This window comes from Geotrypetes seraphini, chromosome 18, assembly GCF_902459505.1.
Source record: "Geotrypetes seraphini chromosome 18, aGeoSer1.1, whole genome shotgun sequence".
In the NCBI taxonomy this organism is placed as follows: Eukaryota; Metazoa; Chordata; class Amphibia; order Gymnophiona; family Dermophiidae; genus Geotrypetes; species Geotrypetes seraphini.
This window is the reverse complement of record NC_047101.1, coordinates 29,091,524-29,106,070: the sequence shown is the minus strand read 5'-3', so window position 1 is coordinate 29,106,070 and position 14,547 is coordinate 29,091,524. Positions and strand designations below refer to the sequence as shown.

General features: G+C 46.6%; 1 protein-coding gene across 2 annotated transcripts in view; it reads right to left on the bottom strand.

Annotated features, from left to right (window-relative positions):
* Nucleotides 1–14,547, bottom strand: part of RANBP17 (RAN binding protein 17) — a 548,236-nt gene that overhangs the window by 475,141 nt on the left and 58,548 nt on the right. For both annotated transcript variants that reach the window (XM_033927588.1, XM_033927589.1), the window contains 2 exons: nt 14,337–14,441; nt 1,961–2,126 (listed from right to left, as the gene is read on the bottom strand). In XM_033927588.1, the coding sequence (XP_033783479.1) occupies nt 1,961–2,126; nt 14,337–14,441 (271 nt within the window). The remainder of the gene's footprint in view (nt 1–1,960; nt 2,127–14,336; nt 14,442–14,547) is intronic.

Here is a 14,547-nt window from a genome sequence, read left to right as displayed (position 1 = left end):
ACAGAAAGAGAATCAGCTGCGGTAGACAATGTCCGACCTTAACAAACTCTACAAAAAATACAACCATGCAGCCTGCGACCTCAACCACTGCCCTCCATACCTATTAAAATCCTCCAGTACCAAATTCCACGCTCTCCTCTTATAATGGATACAAACCATGCTCGCAGATGGCCTTTTCCCGCAAGACCTCAGTGAAATCGTCGTCACCCCGATCCTAAAAGACCCTAAAGGAGCAACAGATCAACTATCCAACTACAGACTAATAGCCTCAATACCACTTTATGTCAAATTAACGGAAGGCCTGGTAGCCAAACTCCTCAGCAACTACCTAGAAGACCACAACATACTCCACCCTACACAATCTGGTTTCAGAACCAACTACAGCACAGAGACACTCCTAGGTTCCTTCCTGGACACAGCTACACAACACCTCAGCACAAGTAGCAAAATGCTGATTATACAACTGGTTCTCACTGCAGCATTTGACATGGTGAATCACAACATCCTACTACAAATATTAGATACAATAGGAATCACACACAAGGTACACCCATGATTTCAAGGATTCCTACAATCCAGAACTTACAGAGTAAAGTTGAACAAAGAAAAATCAGAACCTGCGGCGTACCCCAAGGATCTCCATTATCCCTAACTCTCTTCAATCTCTACATTGCATCCCTCGGCACCTGCCTGGACAAATTAGGCTTAACCTCCTACAGCTATGCAGACAACATCACCATTCTCCTTCCTTTTGACCAACCAACGTTCTCCATGACAGCCACACTACACAGGATACTTGAAGCAGTAGCAACATGGATGAAAAATCACAAACTGAAACTGAACCCAGACAAGACAAAATTCATTGTCCTCAAAAATAATAAAATCCCAACCACAACAAATCTAGTAATAAACTAAATCACATACCCCATATAACCCACTCTAAAACTTCTAGGAATGACGATAGACAGATGCTGTGCCATGCAACCACAAATCAACAAAATACAAAAATCATTTGCGGTCATGAGAAACTTAAGGCAATTTAGAAAATTCTTCAACGGAACACAATTCCAGTTCTTGGTCTAGTCCCTAGTTCTAGGTCTTCTAGACTACTGCAACATACTCTATCTCCCTTGCCACCATGATAAAACAACTACAAACAGTTCAAAACACAGCGCTTAGACTTATCTATTCACTGAGGAAACACAACCACATCACAGCGGCATACCTCGACTCGCACTGGCTCCCAATACAAGCAAGAGTATAATTCAAATTCTACTGCCTACTATTTAAAACCATAAACGGAGACAGCCCAGCCTACCTAAACAACCGCCTAATCCAAACTACCTCAACCAGATATAGGGAGAACCCACAAACCGTTCACACATCCCCCAATCAGACGTGTCAAACGAAAAAAACTGTACGATGGCCTTATAGCCACACAAGCAGCAAAACTAGACTACCAACTCTCCAATTTACTGATAACGACCCCAGACTACAAATCGTTCAGAAAAGAAATAAAAACCATGCTATTCAAAAATCATTGAAGACAAACACACACCGCATGACTCATCCCAATTCTCTGAAGCAACTTGCTCTAATCTTCAATTCCTCTGGAAATGGCCAGATAACTCCTTTAGTAATCCACCTTGAACCGCAAGGTAATGGCAGAATAGAAATCACTAATGTAATGTAAAATTCAGACTATATTTCGGTTACTGGTAATTTTATACATTTGATCTAATAAAACATTTTAAGGTGTGCTAATCAACTTAATGTGCTAATTTGTAGATTAATGTGTATCAGATTTAGTGCACATTACTTAAAAGGCATGTTAATGGAATGCATGCTAACAATGAACATCCCTGTGTCATTCTGACCTGTGGGCTATATTTTTGTTTATTAGATGTAATATGAAACAGGCTTTGATTAGATCTATGGATATGAAACATTCTGCTCTTACTCATCCTCCAGGTTGTTGGAATCTGCACGGTACAAAGATCATCTGCAGATTCATCTGCTGAGCTACCAATGAAGTCAAAGTTAAGACAATTGATGACCAGTTTCAGAAGATGCATTACCAAACTTTGCTGGCTTTGATCTTGAAGATTTAAAGGTTTTGCCAGAACCTAAAAAATATAAATGATTCTATTTGTTATTAGGAAATATATAAATAAATAAATAAGTGAACAATGGCATCATTAAGACAAACAGAAACATGATGGCAGATAAAGGCCAAATGGCCCATCCAGTCTGCTCATCCGTAGCATCCACTATCTCCTCCTCTCCCTAAAAGATCCCACATGCCCATCCCATGCTTTCTTAAATTCAGACACAGTCTTTGTCTCCACCACCTCTACTAGGAGACCATTTCAAGCATCTATGAGAGGCATTAAATAATGTATCTATCTGAGCATGAAAGAAAGTAACAAGCATGTTGAAACAAGTTTGTGCATGTTGTGTTTCAAAGTTACTCATGCACAGTTAGAGCTTAGTGTGAGTAACATTCAAAGAGTCAAGATGCCAGGAGAAGGGGCGGGACCGCGGCAGAGGAAGCAGCGCAGCACAGGGCTCAGAGAAGGGGCGGGACCGCCGGCAGAGGAAGCAGCAGGGCTCACTGGCATCGGGAAACAACGGTAGGCAGCTTCTCCGTGCAGGGGGGGGCTGGGGAGTGCGAGCGGTCCTTCGGGGTGATGAATCGGACATCGGGGGGGGCATCAGGCTTTCAGGGTGGGGACAGGACTTATTTTGTGGACCGGCAAACTACTAGGACTAAAATTTAAAAACCCCGTTTACGCCCCATCTCCGCGAGCTCGGTCCCCGCAAACCATCTGATCCCATCTGCACAAGCCGCAATTATGATTTTATATTGAACGTATTTTATTAAAGTATAAAAAGAAACAATATTCTGAACAATTGTGATTTTATAAATACAAATATACAGAGCACGGACCAACAAAACCCCTGTCTCCCCTCCCCTTCACATATATCCCCTCTACTATCAAGAAAACTGAACAAGCCAAGTTATTATAGAATGCTACATAGAAATATCATGCTAACAGAATACTGCAGTCCCCAGTTATGTCTCTAGCAGGATATATAATTCAAATCTGATATATTCTAATGACAAAATAGAAATAAAATTATTTTTTTCTACCTTTTGTTGTCTCTGGTTTCTGCTTTCATCTTCTTTTCACTCTTTTCCTTCCAGCATCTGCCCGTTCCATCCAATGCCTGCCCTCTCCCCCTTCCATATGTATCTGACTTCTTTCTATGCCCCTCTTCCTTGTCCATCCTCCTCTCTCCTTTTTACATCATTCATTCCAGCTTCACTGCCTTCTTCGTTTTTATCTCTCTTACACCAGATCTAGCATCTTTATCCCTCTCTTATTTCTCTGCTGACCCCCTTTCCAGCATCAATGTCTCTCTACTTTCTCATTTCTCTCTCTCCCCTTTCTCTCATCTGATCTCTCCATTCCACCCTGACCCCCTTCCCCTCCTGTAATCTCCCTGCCAGCTGTTTCCTTCCTTTTTTCTTTCTCCCTACCCTCCTTCCTTTTTTTCCTTATCCCTTCCCTCCTCCCTCTATCCAACATTAACTCTCTTCCCATCCCTTTCCCTCCTCCCCTCCCAGCAGCATCTCTCCTTCTTCTCCCTTCCCTCCTCCCTCTATCCAACATTAACTCTCTTCCCATCCCTTTCCCTCCTCCCCTCCCAGCAGCATCTCTCCTTCTCCCTTCCCTCCTCCCTCTATCCAACATTAACTCTCTTCCCATCCCTTTCCCTCCTCCCCTCCCAGCAGCATCTCTCCTTCTTCTCCCTTCCCTCCTCCCTCTATCCAACATTAACTCTCTTCCCATCCCTTTCCCTCCTCCCCTCCCAGCAGCATCTCTCCTTCTTCTCCCTTCCCTCCTCCCTCTATCCAACATTAACTCTCTTCCCATCCCTTTCCCTCCTCCCCTCCCAGCAGCATCTCTCCTTCTTCTCCCTTCCCTCCTCCCTCTATCCAACATTAACTCTCTTCCCATCCCATTCCCTCCTCCCCTCCCAGCAGCATCTCTCCTTCTAACTCCCTTCAAGTCCAGTAACAGCTCTCCCTTTTCCAGACCTTCCCAGCCTCCTAAAGTGGCTTCCTCCCCTTCTAGCAGCTCTCGGTACTTGCCTGCAGGAAGTTGCCGGTAAATTGGAGAGCTGGTGGGAGGGGAGACAGCTACAGTGAAGGCTCCCCAGGATTTTGTTTGCACACGCTGACCATCTCCCTCCACCTGCACCTGCAGCTCTCTCCGGTCTAATCGCAACTTCCCCGCGGCCCTCTTCAGCAACTCGGCAGGGGCGGCGATCAAGACACGCTGCCGACGTCAGGACCTTCACTCTCTGAGTCCCGCCTATTTTGTTTCAACTTCCTGTTTCCGAACAGGCGAGACTCACAGAGGGAAGGCCCCGACGTTGGCAGCCTATCTTGATCGCCTGAGGCTGGAACATTAATCAGCAGGAACCGCAGTCGGCAGGAAATTTAACTGCTGACTTGATCTCGCCGGTCCTGCGCAGACCGGCAGAAATTTTCTGCGGACCGGCACTGGTCCGCGGACCGGCGGTTGAAGAACTGTGCACTAGATTACGTGTACATGAGCTGTGTATACTGCATAGCTTTTGTGGGCATGCACCAGGAATGTTGTTACCCCTTTACTGAACAATGCTCAACATAGGCTTTATATAAAGCATGATAAAATTTTAAAATGCATCATGTATGCGAGAAGGGGAAACTAAAGGTCTTCCATGGTCATCCACTATTTTAACAATCATGTTCTGAAAACATTTCTTCCTCAATTTATGGGCCAAAAGCCTCCCCGCCCAATTATCGGATTCAAAAAACTTTTGCATGGAGCATGTGACCATATATGAGGCCTACACTTTTGAGTAGAAAAAAATGGAAGGACTATCCCACTTGCAGTCAAATTAAAAGCTCTGCAAACATCCCGCACAGTATAAAAATGGTATTCTAAAGAAATTCAGAAGCAGATAGGGAATCACATTTGGCTTAGCAGATTTCTTGTATGGAAGGGTGGCCCTATGAAAGTGTGGGCAGCTGAAGACAGACGCCATTTAATTGCAAAGGTGCAACACCACTCTCCCACTAAGATATACTTGCTGTTTCCAGAAGGAAAAAACAAACTTTCTGGCTGTAACAGCAAGAGAACATGGTGTTGTACAAGAGGGGAGGGGGGGGGGAAGGTCTCAACCTGTCTGAATATTCCCTCTGGAAACTACAATCCCTTCAGCTGCTACAGTTTATACAGAATCAAAAATGAGGTCTTTCCCAAACTCAACTAGAAACCACATTTCATCAGGACCAGCAGCCGGCCTCACAATAACTCCTTCCCATTCTTCAGAGACACCTTAACACCAAGGGAAATCACTCTCAGGGAGTAAAGGAGAAGTGAGAGGGAAGAGTCAGACTCCTCCAGTTATTCCCCATTTTCTTTGCCTTCTAACTTAGCTCAATCTAACCAGCATGAACTGACTGAGAAGCATATTTGGACTATCTCGGTCAGAGCCTACAGTGTACTGTCATCACTTGCTGGAGACAGAGAAATACTGAATGGCTGTGCCTGTACCGTGCCTGTAAGGTGCAAATCACCCAAACCATCCGCTGGTTAACAGGCCTGACCAACAAGCTCTGGATCAGTCTGTTGAGGATGCCAAAGTAGAAAGTTTTAAAATTGTGGTCTGGCATAATAGAATATGTGCTGCAGTAGCACAAATGAAAATTTTCCAAAGGTTGGAAACCTGAACACCGGCTGAAAAGCAGGCAGAAGGCAGAGAGGAGGTAAGAAGACCTCAGGAGAGAGACAGGAGACAAAAGGCAGGGAATAAAAGCGATCCACAGCAGGGGCAGCGGCGAGAGTTAGCTCCGCCCACCCCCAAGCATCAGCGAGGTCAGAGCCCGAACTCCCCCTTGAAAGGGGGCGGAGCCAACGGCGCCCAGCACACGCTGACCTGAACACCGGCTGAAAAGCAGGCAGAAGGCAGAGAGGAGGTAAGAAGACCTCAGGAGAGAGACAGGAGACAAAAGGCAGGGAATAAAAGCGATCCACAGCAGGGGCAGCGGCGAGAGTTAGCTCCGCCCACCCCCAAGCGTCAGCGAGGTCAGAGCCCGAACTCCCCCTTGAAAGGGGGCAGAGCCAACGGCGCCCAGCCGTTCGGCGCGCGGCGAAGGCGAGCGGTAAAGGCGTTCGCCTTAGCGAGAGCGCCTTTGCGAAGGGCCTTGCAAGGGACGAGTATCTACTATCAAGTATCTACTATCAAGAACACCGAGGAGGACTGAACAGTAAGGAAGCGACAAACACAGAAGGTAAGGAAGAGACAGACGCCAAGGGAACAAACCCACACATACAATCAAGGTGAGGTAGAGCGGAGACAGCACACACAAAAGACACAGCAAGGCAAGCAACATAAGGAAGCAGCAGGCAAGGGACACAAGCACACACGAGGGAAGCAAGAAATGGAAGCCCAAGGAAGACAGAAGGTGAGCTTTCCGGTCTTCTGTATCGGCTGCAATATGTATGACTACCTCCCTTCGGGGATCCAGGCATACATTTGCAATCGATGCATGGAGATGGATAGCTTGAAATGTCAGGTAAGACTATTGGAAGGAACAGTGATGGAACTCGAAGACAGAATCCGAGCACAGGAGAAGATTCTAGTGGAGTACAGCCCAAACGACGAGGTCAAGGAACTAGAAATGTTCATAGAGGAAGCTCATCAGCACCACGTAGAGATCCCAGGGCTGGAAAACTGTACTCAGGAAACCCATGTGAGGAGAGAAGACACCCATGCAAACACAGAAGAAACCGAAGACGAGGTAGGAGACAACCGCACACCAGGAGGAATAGTGAGAGCACAGGAAGACATCCCCCCACCCAAAGAACAGGAAACAATTTCAAGAGTATCATTGGAGGAAGAAGACTGGCCCTACTCCAAGGACGTGGACCTACGCCCCCCAAGGAACTCCCGAATAAAGAAGATGGGGATCATCGTAGGCAACTCCATTATACGACATGTGGACAGCCACACCGCAGGAGGAAGAGAGGACAGAGTCGTCACCTGTCTGCCTGGAGCAAGAGTGAAGGATGTGACCAACAGGATCTCCAGGATCATAGATGGCGCAGGGGGAGAGGACACCGCTGTGCTTATCCACGTGGGAACAAATGATGTGAGCGGGCGGAAGTATGACAGGGAAGAGCTGAAGGGCCAGCTCCGCTCACTCGGAAGACAACTGAAGATCAGGGAGGTGAAGGTGGCCTTCTCTGAGATCCTCCCAGTACCAAGAGCGGATGGAAAGAGACAAGGGGAATTGCAAGTAATCAACGCCTGGATGAGACGATGGTGCGAAGAAGAAGGCTTCGACTTCGTGCGCAACTGGACGGCGTTCTGGGGAAAAAGCAAGTACTACAGAAGGGACGGACTACACCTCAACAAGGAAGGAGCACGAGTTTTGGCAGGCAACATGAAGAAGGCAATCGAGAAGGCTTTAAACTGAAAGATAGGGGAAAGCCGACAGTCGACCACCGGTCGATGGCACGGATAGCAGGATGCCCCGGCGAAGAAGCCAAGGACTACTACTCCTACACAAGAGAAGACGACCTCACAGCCAATAAGGGAGAAAAAGCAGGAAGGGACAACTCAGACACAGGAGAGGACGACCACACAGCAAACAAGGGTGATAACACAGGAGCAGTAAAGGATACCGTAATTGAAACTATAGGGACGGCCAAGAGTAGAAGGTCCAAAAAGGTAACACAAAGGGAACTTAGATGTATGTATACAAATGCTAGAAGTCTAGGTAACAAAATGGGGGAACTAGAGACAATAGCGAGACATGACATATTGGATATCATTGGCATAACAGAAACATGGTGGAATGAAGAAAACAAATGGGACACAGTACTACAGGGATACAAACTGTATAGAAGAGATCGAGTAGGGCAGAAAGGTGGAGGTATTGCTCTATATGTTAAGGAGGGAATAGATTCTGTTGAAATGGTTACAACAGAAATGAAAGAGAAGCTTGAGTCACTCTGGATCAAAATTCCTGGTCAATATGGCGCAGATACGAAAATTGGCCTTTACTATCGTCCACCAGGACAGGCGGAGGAAACTGACTCAGAAATGATGGAGGAAATCAAACAAGAATGCAAGACGGGCAATGTAATTATATTGGGAGACTTCAATTTCCCAGGGATAGACTGGAAACTAGCAACCTCCAACTGCGGCAAGGATGCCAAGTTCCTGGAGGTGCTAGGGGATTGCTTCCTGGAACAAATGGTAAAAGAGCCGACAAGAGGCAACGCCACCTTGGACTTGGTCCTAAATGGCCTCACGGGACCGATAACAGAAGTGGAAGTCGTGGTTCCACTGGGAACGAATGATCACAATGTAATCAACTTTAAACTTGACATCGGGAAAGGGAAACATGCCAAAACCTTAACCACCACCTTAAACTTTAAAAAGGGTAAATACGATCGCATGAGGGCCATGGTAGAAAAACGACTAGAGAAGATGGTGGACAAACTTGAAACGGTAGATCAGGCATGGTCCCTACTGAAAAATACTATCACAGAAGCACAAGATCTCTACATTCCGAGGATTTCCAAAGATCGGAGAACAAAGAGCAAAAGAGAACCGGCATGGCTTACCATACAGGTGAAGGAAGCCATAAAAGAAAAGAAGGACTCTTTCAAAAAATGGAAATGCATAAAGACAATCGAAGCCTGGAACAAACATAAAGATGATCAGAAGAAATGTCACAAGGCGGTGTGGGATGCCAAACAGGATTATGAGGAAAAAATAGCCCAGGAGGCCAAAAACTTCAAGCCCTTCTTTAGATACGTGAAAGGGAAAAAACCTGCAAAAGAGGCAGTGGGACCCCTGGACGACCAGGGAAGAAAAGGGTACATCAAGGAAGATAAACAAATCGCAGACAAACTAAATTCCTTCTTTGCGTCTGTCTTTACGAAGGAAGACACCTCAACAATACCTGAAGCAGAGAAAGTGTTTCCAGGAGAAATAGAAGACAGCCTCACCACAGTTGAAGTGGACTTAGACCAGATATACTATCAGATCGACAAACTTAAAAGTGACAAATCCCCTGGACCGGATGGAATTCACCCGAGAGTCTTAAAGGAATTGAAGGTTGAAATCGGAGAGTTATTGCAAAAACTTGCAAACCTGACAATCAAATCTGGACAGATACCGGACGACTGGAGGATAGCGAACGTCACGCCAATTTTCAAAAAAGGATCGAGAGGGGAACCGGGCAACTATAGGCCTGTGAGTCTTACGTCGGTCCCCGGCAAGATGGTTGAAGCACTGATCAAGGATAGCATAGTCCGGCACTTGGACGCACACGACTTGATGAAACCCAGTCAACATGGATTCAGGAAAGGGAAATCATGTTTGACGAATTTACTCCAATTTTTTGAGACCGTAAACGAGCAAATTGATAGTGGGAAGCCTGTGGACATAATATACTTGGACTTCCAGAAAGCGTTCGACAAAGTTCCACACGAAAGACTTCTCAAGAAACTACAAAGCCATGGCATAGAGGGAGATATACAAAGATGGATAGGCAAATGGCTGGAAAACCGAAAGCAGAGAGTGGGCATAAATGGGAAGTTCTCCGACTGGGAGAACGTGACTAGTGGTGTACCCCAGGGCTCGGTACTTGGGCCGATCCTTTTTAATATTTATATCAACGACCTGGAGGAAGGAACATCCAGTGAGATCATCAAGTTTGCAGACGATACAAAACTATGCCGGGAAATCAGATCGCAGGAGGATAGAGAGGAACTCCAGAGCGACTTGTGTCGGTTAGAAACATGGGCGGAGAAATGGCAGATGAAGTTCAATGTGGAGAAATGCAAGGTAATGCATTTAGGCAATAAAAATAAGGAATACGAGTATACAATGTCAGGTGCAACTCTGGGGAAGAGTGAACAAGAAAAGGATCTGGGTGTACTGATAGACAGAACCCTGAAGCCGTCGGCACAATGCGCGGCAGCGGCAAAGAAGGCAAATAGAATGTTGGGCATGATAAAGAAAGGAATCTCGAGTAGATCGGAGAAAGTTATAATGCCGCTTTATAGGGCAATGGTCAGACCACACTTGGAATACTGCGTCCAACATTGGTCTCCCTACCTAAAGAAGGATATAAAACTGCTGGAGAGGGTGCAGAGACGAGCAACAAAACTGGTGAAGGGTATGGAGAGACTGGAATATGAGGATAGACTTATAACACTAGGATTGTTCTCCCTTGAGAAAAGGAGACTGCGTGGGGATATGATCGAGACCTTCAAAATACTGAAAGGAATCGACAAAATAGAGCAGAGAAGATTATTTACACTGTCCAATTTGACACAGACTAGAGGACATGTAATGAAGCTAAGAGGGGACAGGTTCAGGACTAATGTCAGGAAGTTCTGCTTCACTCAGAGAGTGGTTGACACCTGGAATGCCCTCCCAGAGGAGATTATTGCGGAATCGACCGTCCTAGGCTTCAAGAGCAAACTAGATGCATATCTCCTTAAGAGAGGCATATAAAGATATGGTGGACTATAAATTACGCCAGGTGTACACCTGGCAGGGCCTCCGCGTGTGCGGATCGCCGGACTTGATGGACCGAAGGTCTGATCCGGAGATGGCAGTTCTTATGTTCTTATGTTGTGACAATCCTGCTGTTCATATCTATGTAGTTTTAGTGCTGCAATAAGGCTATAAACAAATGTAAGTTATTTCCAAATTTGTCAACTCCAATAAATAATAACAGAAGACAGAATCATGACACTTTCATTACTCTGTCCAAATTATACATGATTTAAAATGAAAGAAGATAATGCAGTCAGTAAATCACAAAAATTATTAACATGGATACAAGGAAAGCAAAGTTTTAATTATTGCCACCTGATAGACTATGTGAATTATTATTATTTTACATTTACAGTTTTTCCAAGAAATGTTTTGGTCCAAGATCCAATCCCTATCAGTGTGCCATACGGAAACATCACAATAGATTTTGAGCTAGCAGCTAAACTTTGAAAATGAATTCAGACTTAAATGGTGCATTTTGTTAAAGGATAAGTTTAGGAGATTGAGAAATATGGGTCATAAAATTCTGTTCTATGCACCCATATTCAAAATAACCACAGCAGTTGCATAGAATGGCACATTCAACACTTGCATCCATGAAATTTAAAATGGGATATATAGTAGCTTTAAATTGAGTATGGATACTTTAAATAGCCAAAAAAAGGCAGCATATAAAAACATACAAGAGGATGCATTTCAAAACCCACCATCCTGGCCAAAATAACCAACAGAAAGATCATTTTCTCTGGTATTTATCCAGGTAGATTATCTTGTTTGAAAACTGTTCTCCTCCAAGCAGGAGGCTGCTTTAGAGCTTCCCCTGCTGCCTCCTGCCGCTCAGCAGTTCGGGGCAGAAAGAGGTTTTTACGTATTTTTAATGGGCCCATTAAATTTAAAAAAAAAAAAAAAAGTTCTACTGGGAACCCAAACCCCCCTCCCCTCAAACTTTACAAAAATAAAATTGGCAGAGAAGCCCACTTCTTTCTTGCTTTGGCTACCCGGATCCCCCACCTTTAAATTGCTGGCTGGGCTAATCAGGGCCTTAGGTCCCTTTCCAAGTGCATCCTGGGATGCACTAGGATGGGCCCAAGTAATTGGTTCAGATACCTCAAGTCCCTCTTAAGGGAGGCCTTAGGTGCCTGGGTCAATCGAGCCCCTTCCATTGTATCCCAGGATGTACTGGGAAGGAGAAGGTCTGTCATTTTGAAGAGACAAGCCTGCCGGCAGGAGGAAATGGGCATCCCTCCTGACAATCTACAATTAAGAGGTGAGGGGTCAGGGGTTCGTTGGGGGCCCTGGTGGCAGGAGGGAGTGGGCATCCCCCTTGCTGATCTTTAATTTAAAGGTCGGGGGGGTTCACCGGGGGGTGCCAGCGGCAGAAAGGACTGGGCTTCCCTTTTGCCGATTTTTTTTTTTTTTTAAGTTCAGAGAGAGAGGGGAGCATCATTGGGGGGGGGGTTGTTTCCCAACATTACTTTTTTTTTTTTTAATGGGGACAGATATTGTACATGTGTAACACATGTAGAACATGTGTGCCCATAAAAAAAAAAACAAAAAAAAAAACCGGTTCACGGAAGTTTCGCCCCCCACATTTCGCCCCCAGCAATTCGCCCCTCACATTTCGCCCCCGCACATTTCGCCCCCCGGATGTTTCGCCCCCACACATTTCGCCCCCACACATTTCGCCCCCCGGATGTTTCGCCCCCACACATTTCGCCCCCACACATTTCGCCCCCACACATTTCGCCCCCACATTTCGCCCCCCCACATTTCGCCCCCACATTTCGCCCCCACACATTTCGCCCCCGTCTCGGAGCGCAAATCCTTACCTCGGAGCGCAAATCAGTCCAGCTACTGTTGTGAGCGCGAGAGAAGCCAAGGGGGATCGAGGCTTCTGGAGAGATGCAATCAACTGCAGCATTAGACAGCTGTATTAGAGAAGGGTGGGATGTGTGTGCTGAACACGGCTACTTTCCCCTCCCCCCATACACGCCAGTGATTATCCAAGCAGGAGCACCTGGCCAAAGCGAGACAGCGTCCCGCGAGAGCTGTGCGCGAGCGAAGCCTAGGGGGGGTAGGTCAGTCCAGCTACTGTTGTGAGCGCGAGAGAAGCCAAGGGGGGGTAGGGAGTCGAAGTCTGGGGATGAAGGGGGATCGCGCACTTGGGCCAGAGCGAGACAGCGGAAAGGGAACATGAGCTGTGCGCGAGCGAAGCCAAGGGGGGGTAGGTCAGTCCAGCTACTGTTGTGAGCGCGAGAGAAGCCAAGGGGGGGTAGGGAGTCGAAGTCTGGGGATGAAGGGGGATCGGGGCTTGGGCCGAAAGGGAACATGAGCTGTGCGCGAGCGAAGCCAAGGGGGGGTAGGTCAGTCCAGCTACTGTTGTGAGCGCGAGAGAAGCCAAGGGGGGGTAGGGAGTCGAAGTTTGGGGATGAAGGGGGATCGGGGCTTGGGCCAGAGCTCCGTGCTATGTGTGTCATGCACACATGGAACGTTAAACATCGACTCCCTACCCCCCCTTGGCTTCGCTCGCGCACAGCTCATGTTCCCTTTCCGCTGTCTCGCTCTGGCCCAAGCCCCGATCCCCCTTCATCCCTTTCCGCTGTCTCGCTCTGGCCTTCGACTCCCTCCCCCCCTTGGCTTCGCTCGCGCACAGCTCTCGCGGGACGCTGTCTCGCTTTGGCCAAGCCTCGATCCCCCTTGGCTTCTCTCGCGCTCACAACTCCCTCCCCCCCTTGGCTTCGCTCGCGCACAGCTCTCGCGGGACGCTGTCTCGCTTTGGCCAAGCCTCGATCCCCCTTGGCTTCTCTCGCGCTCACAACAGTAGCTGGACTGATTTGCGCTCCGAGACGGGGGTGAAATGTGTGGGGGCGAAATGTGGGGGCGAAATGTGTGGGGGCGAAATGTGTGGGGGCGAAACATCCGGGGGGCGAAATGTGTGGGGGCGAAATGTGTGGGGGCGAAATGTGTCTGGGGGCGAAATGTGAGGGGCGAATTGCTGGGGGCGAAATGTGGGGGGCGAACCTTCCGGATCCCAAAAAAACCTGCTGTTCAGTTTTTTATAAACACTACCAGCACCTTCAGACCTATCGGAGATTTCAGTGTGTTACTTCATTTTGTGCATCATCTGGGAACTGATTGGAGTGTTCATTTTAATACTGATGAGCTCATTGTAATTTATTAACATACGATTAATGGAGGCTGCTACAAACCACAGAATAGACCATGATTAACCATTTTGGGCATCGATAGCTGAAACACTTCAATGGGTTAAAACTGGAACCTGTTTAGTTGATCGTTAAAGGCACAGTGAGTTTTGAGCCTATGGGCCTATGTGCTTATAGACAGAAACTAATATGCAGCTATAAGGGCTATTGAAAACAACCCACTAGATGACTGAAAGAGTAACCAGAGATGGATGATTTCTTTATTGTTTAAGTTCACTGCATGGAGAAGATTTTCACTAATCTGTGCTAAATATTCTAACTAGAAACTGATGGGTCAGTGAATATCTAGATAAGAGTACAAAAATTCTTCCTGATATCAGGGCAGTGTGAATGTTGCACTTAACTCCACTGCAATATTCAACTGCTACCCATATAGCTATGTGGATAGTTAGAACAGCAAAAAGGCTGGACACTAAGACATCACCAAATCTTTCACAGTTTTACAATCGTTATTCTTTTAAGCTACATTACCTCTTTTAGAAGTGAGCATGCTAGAACTAAAACATCCTTTAAAGAAGAATCGCGGAATGAGATGGCTGTTTTTCGGTGCTTAGAAGAAGGTCTAGAATAGTCAACCTTAGAGGGGAAAAAAAAGAGGGGGTTAATATAGTGATTCTCAAATCTGTTCTGGAGAACCCCCAGCCAGTTGGGTTTTCAGGGTATCCCTAATGAATATGCATAA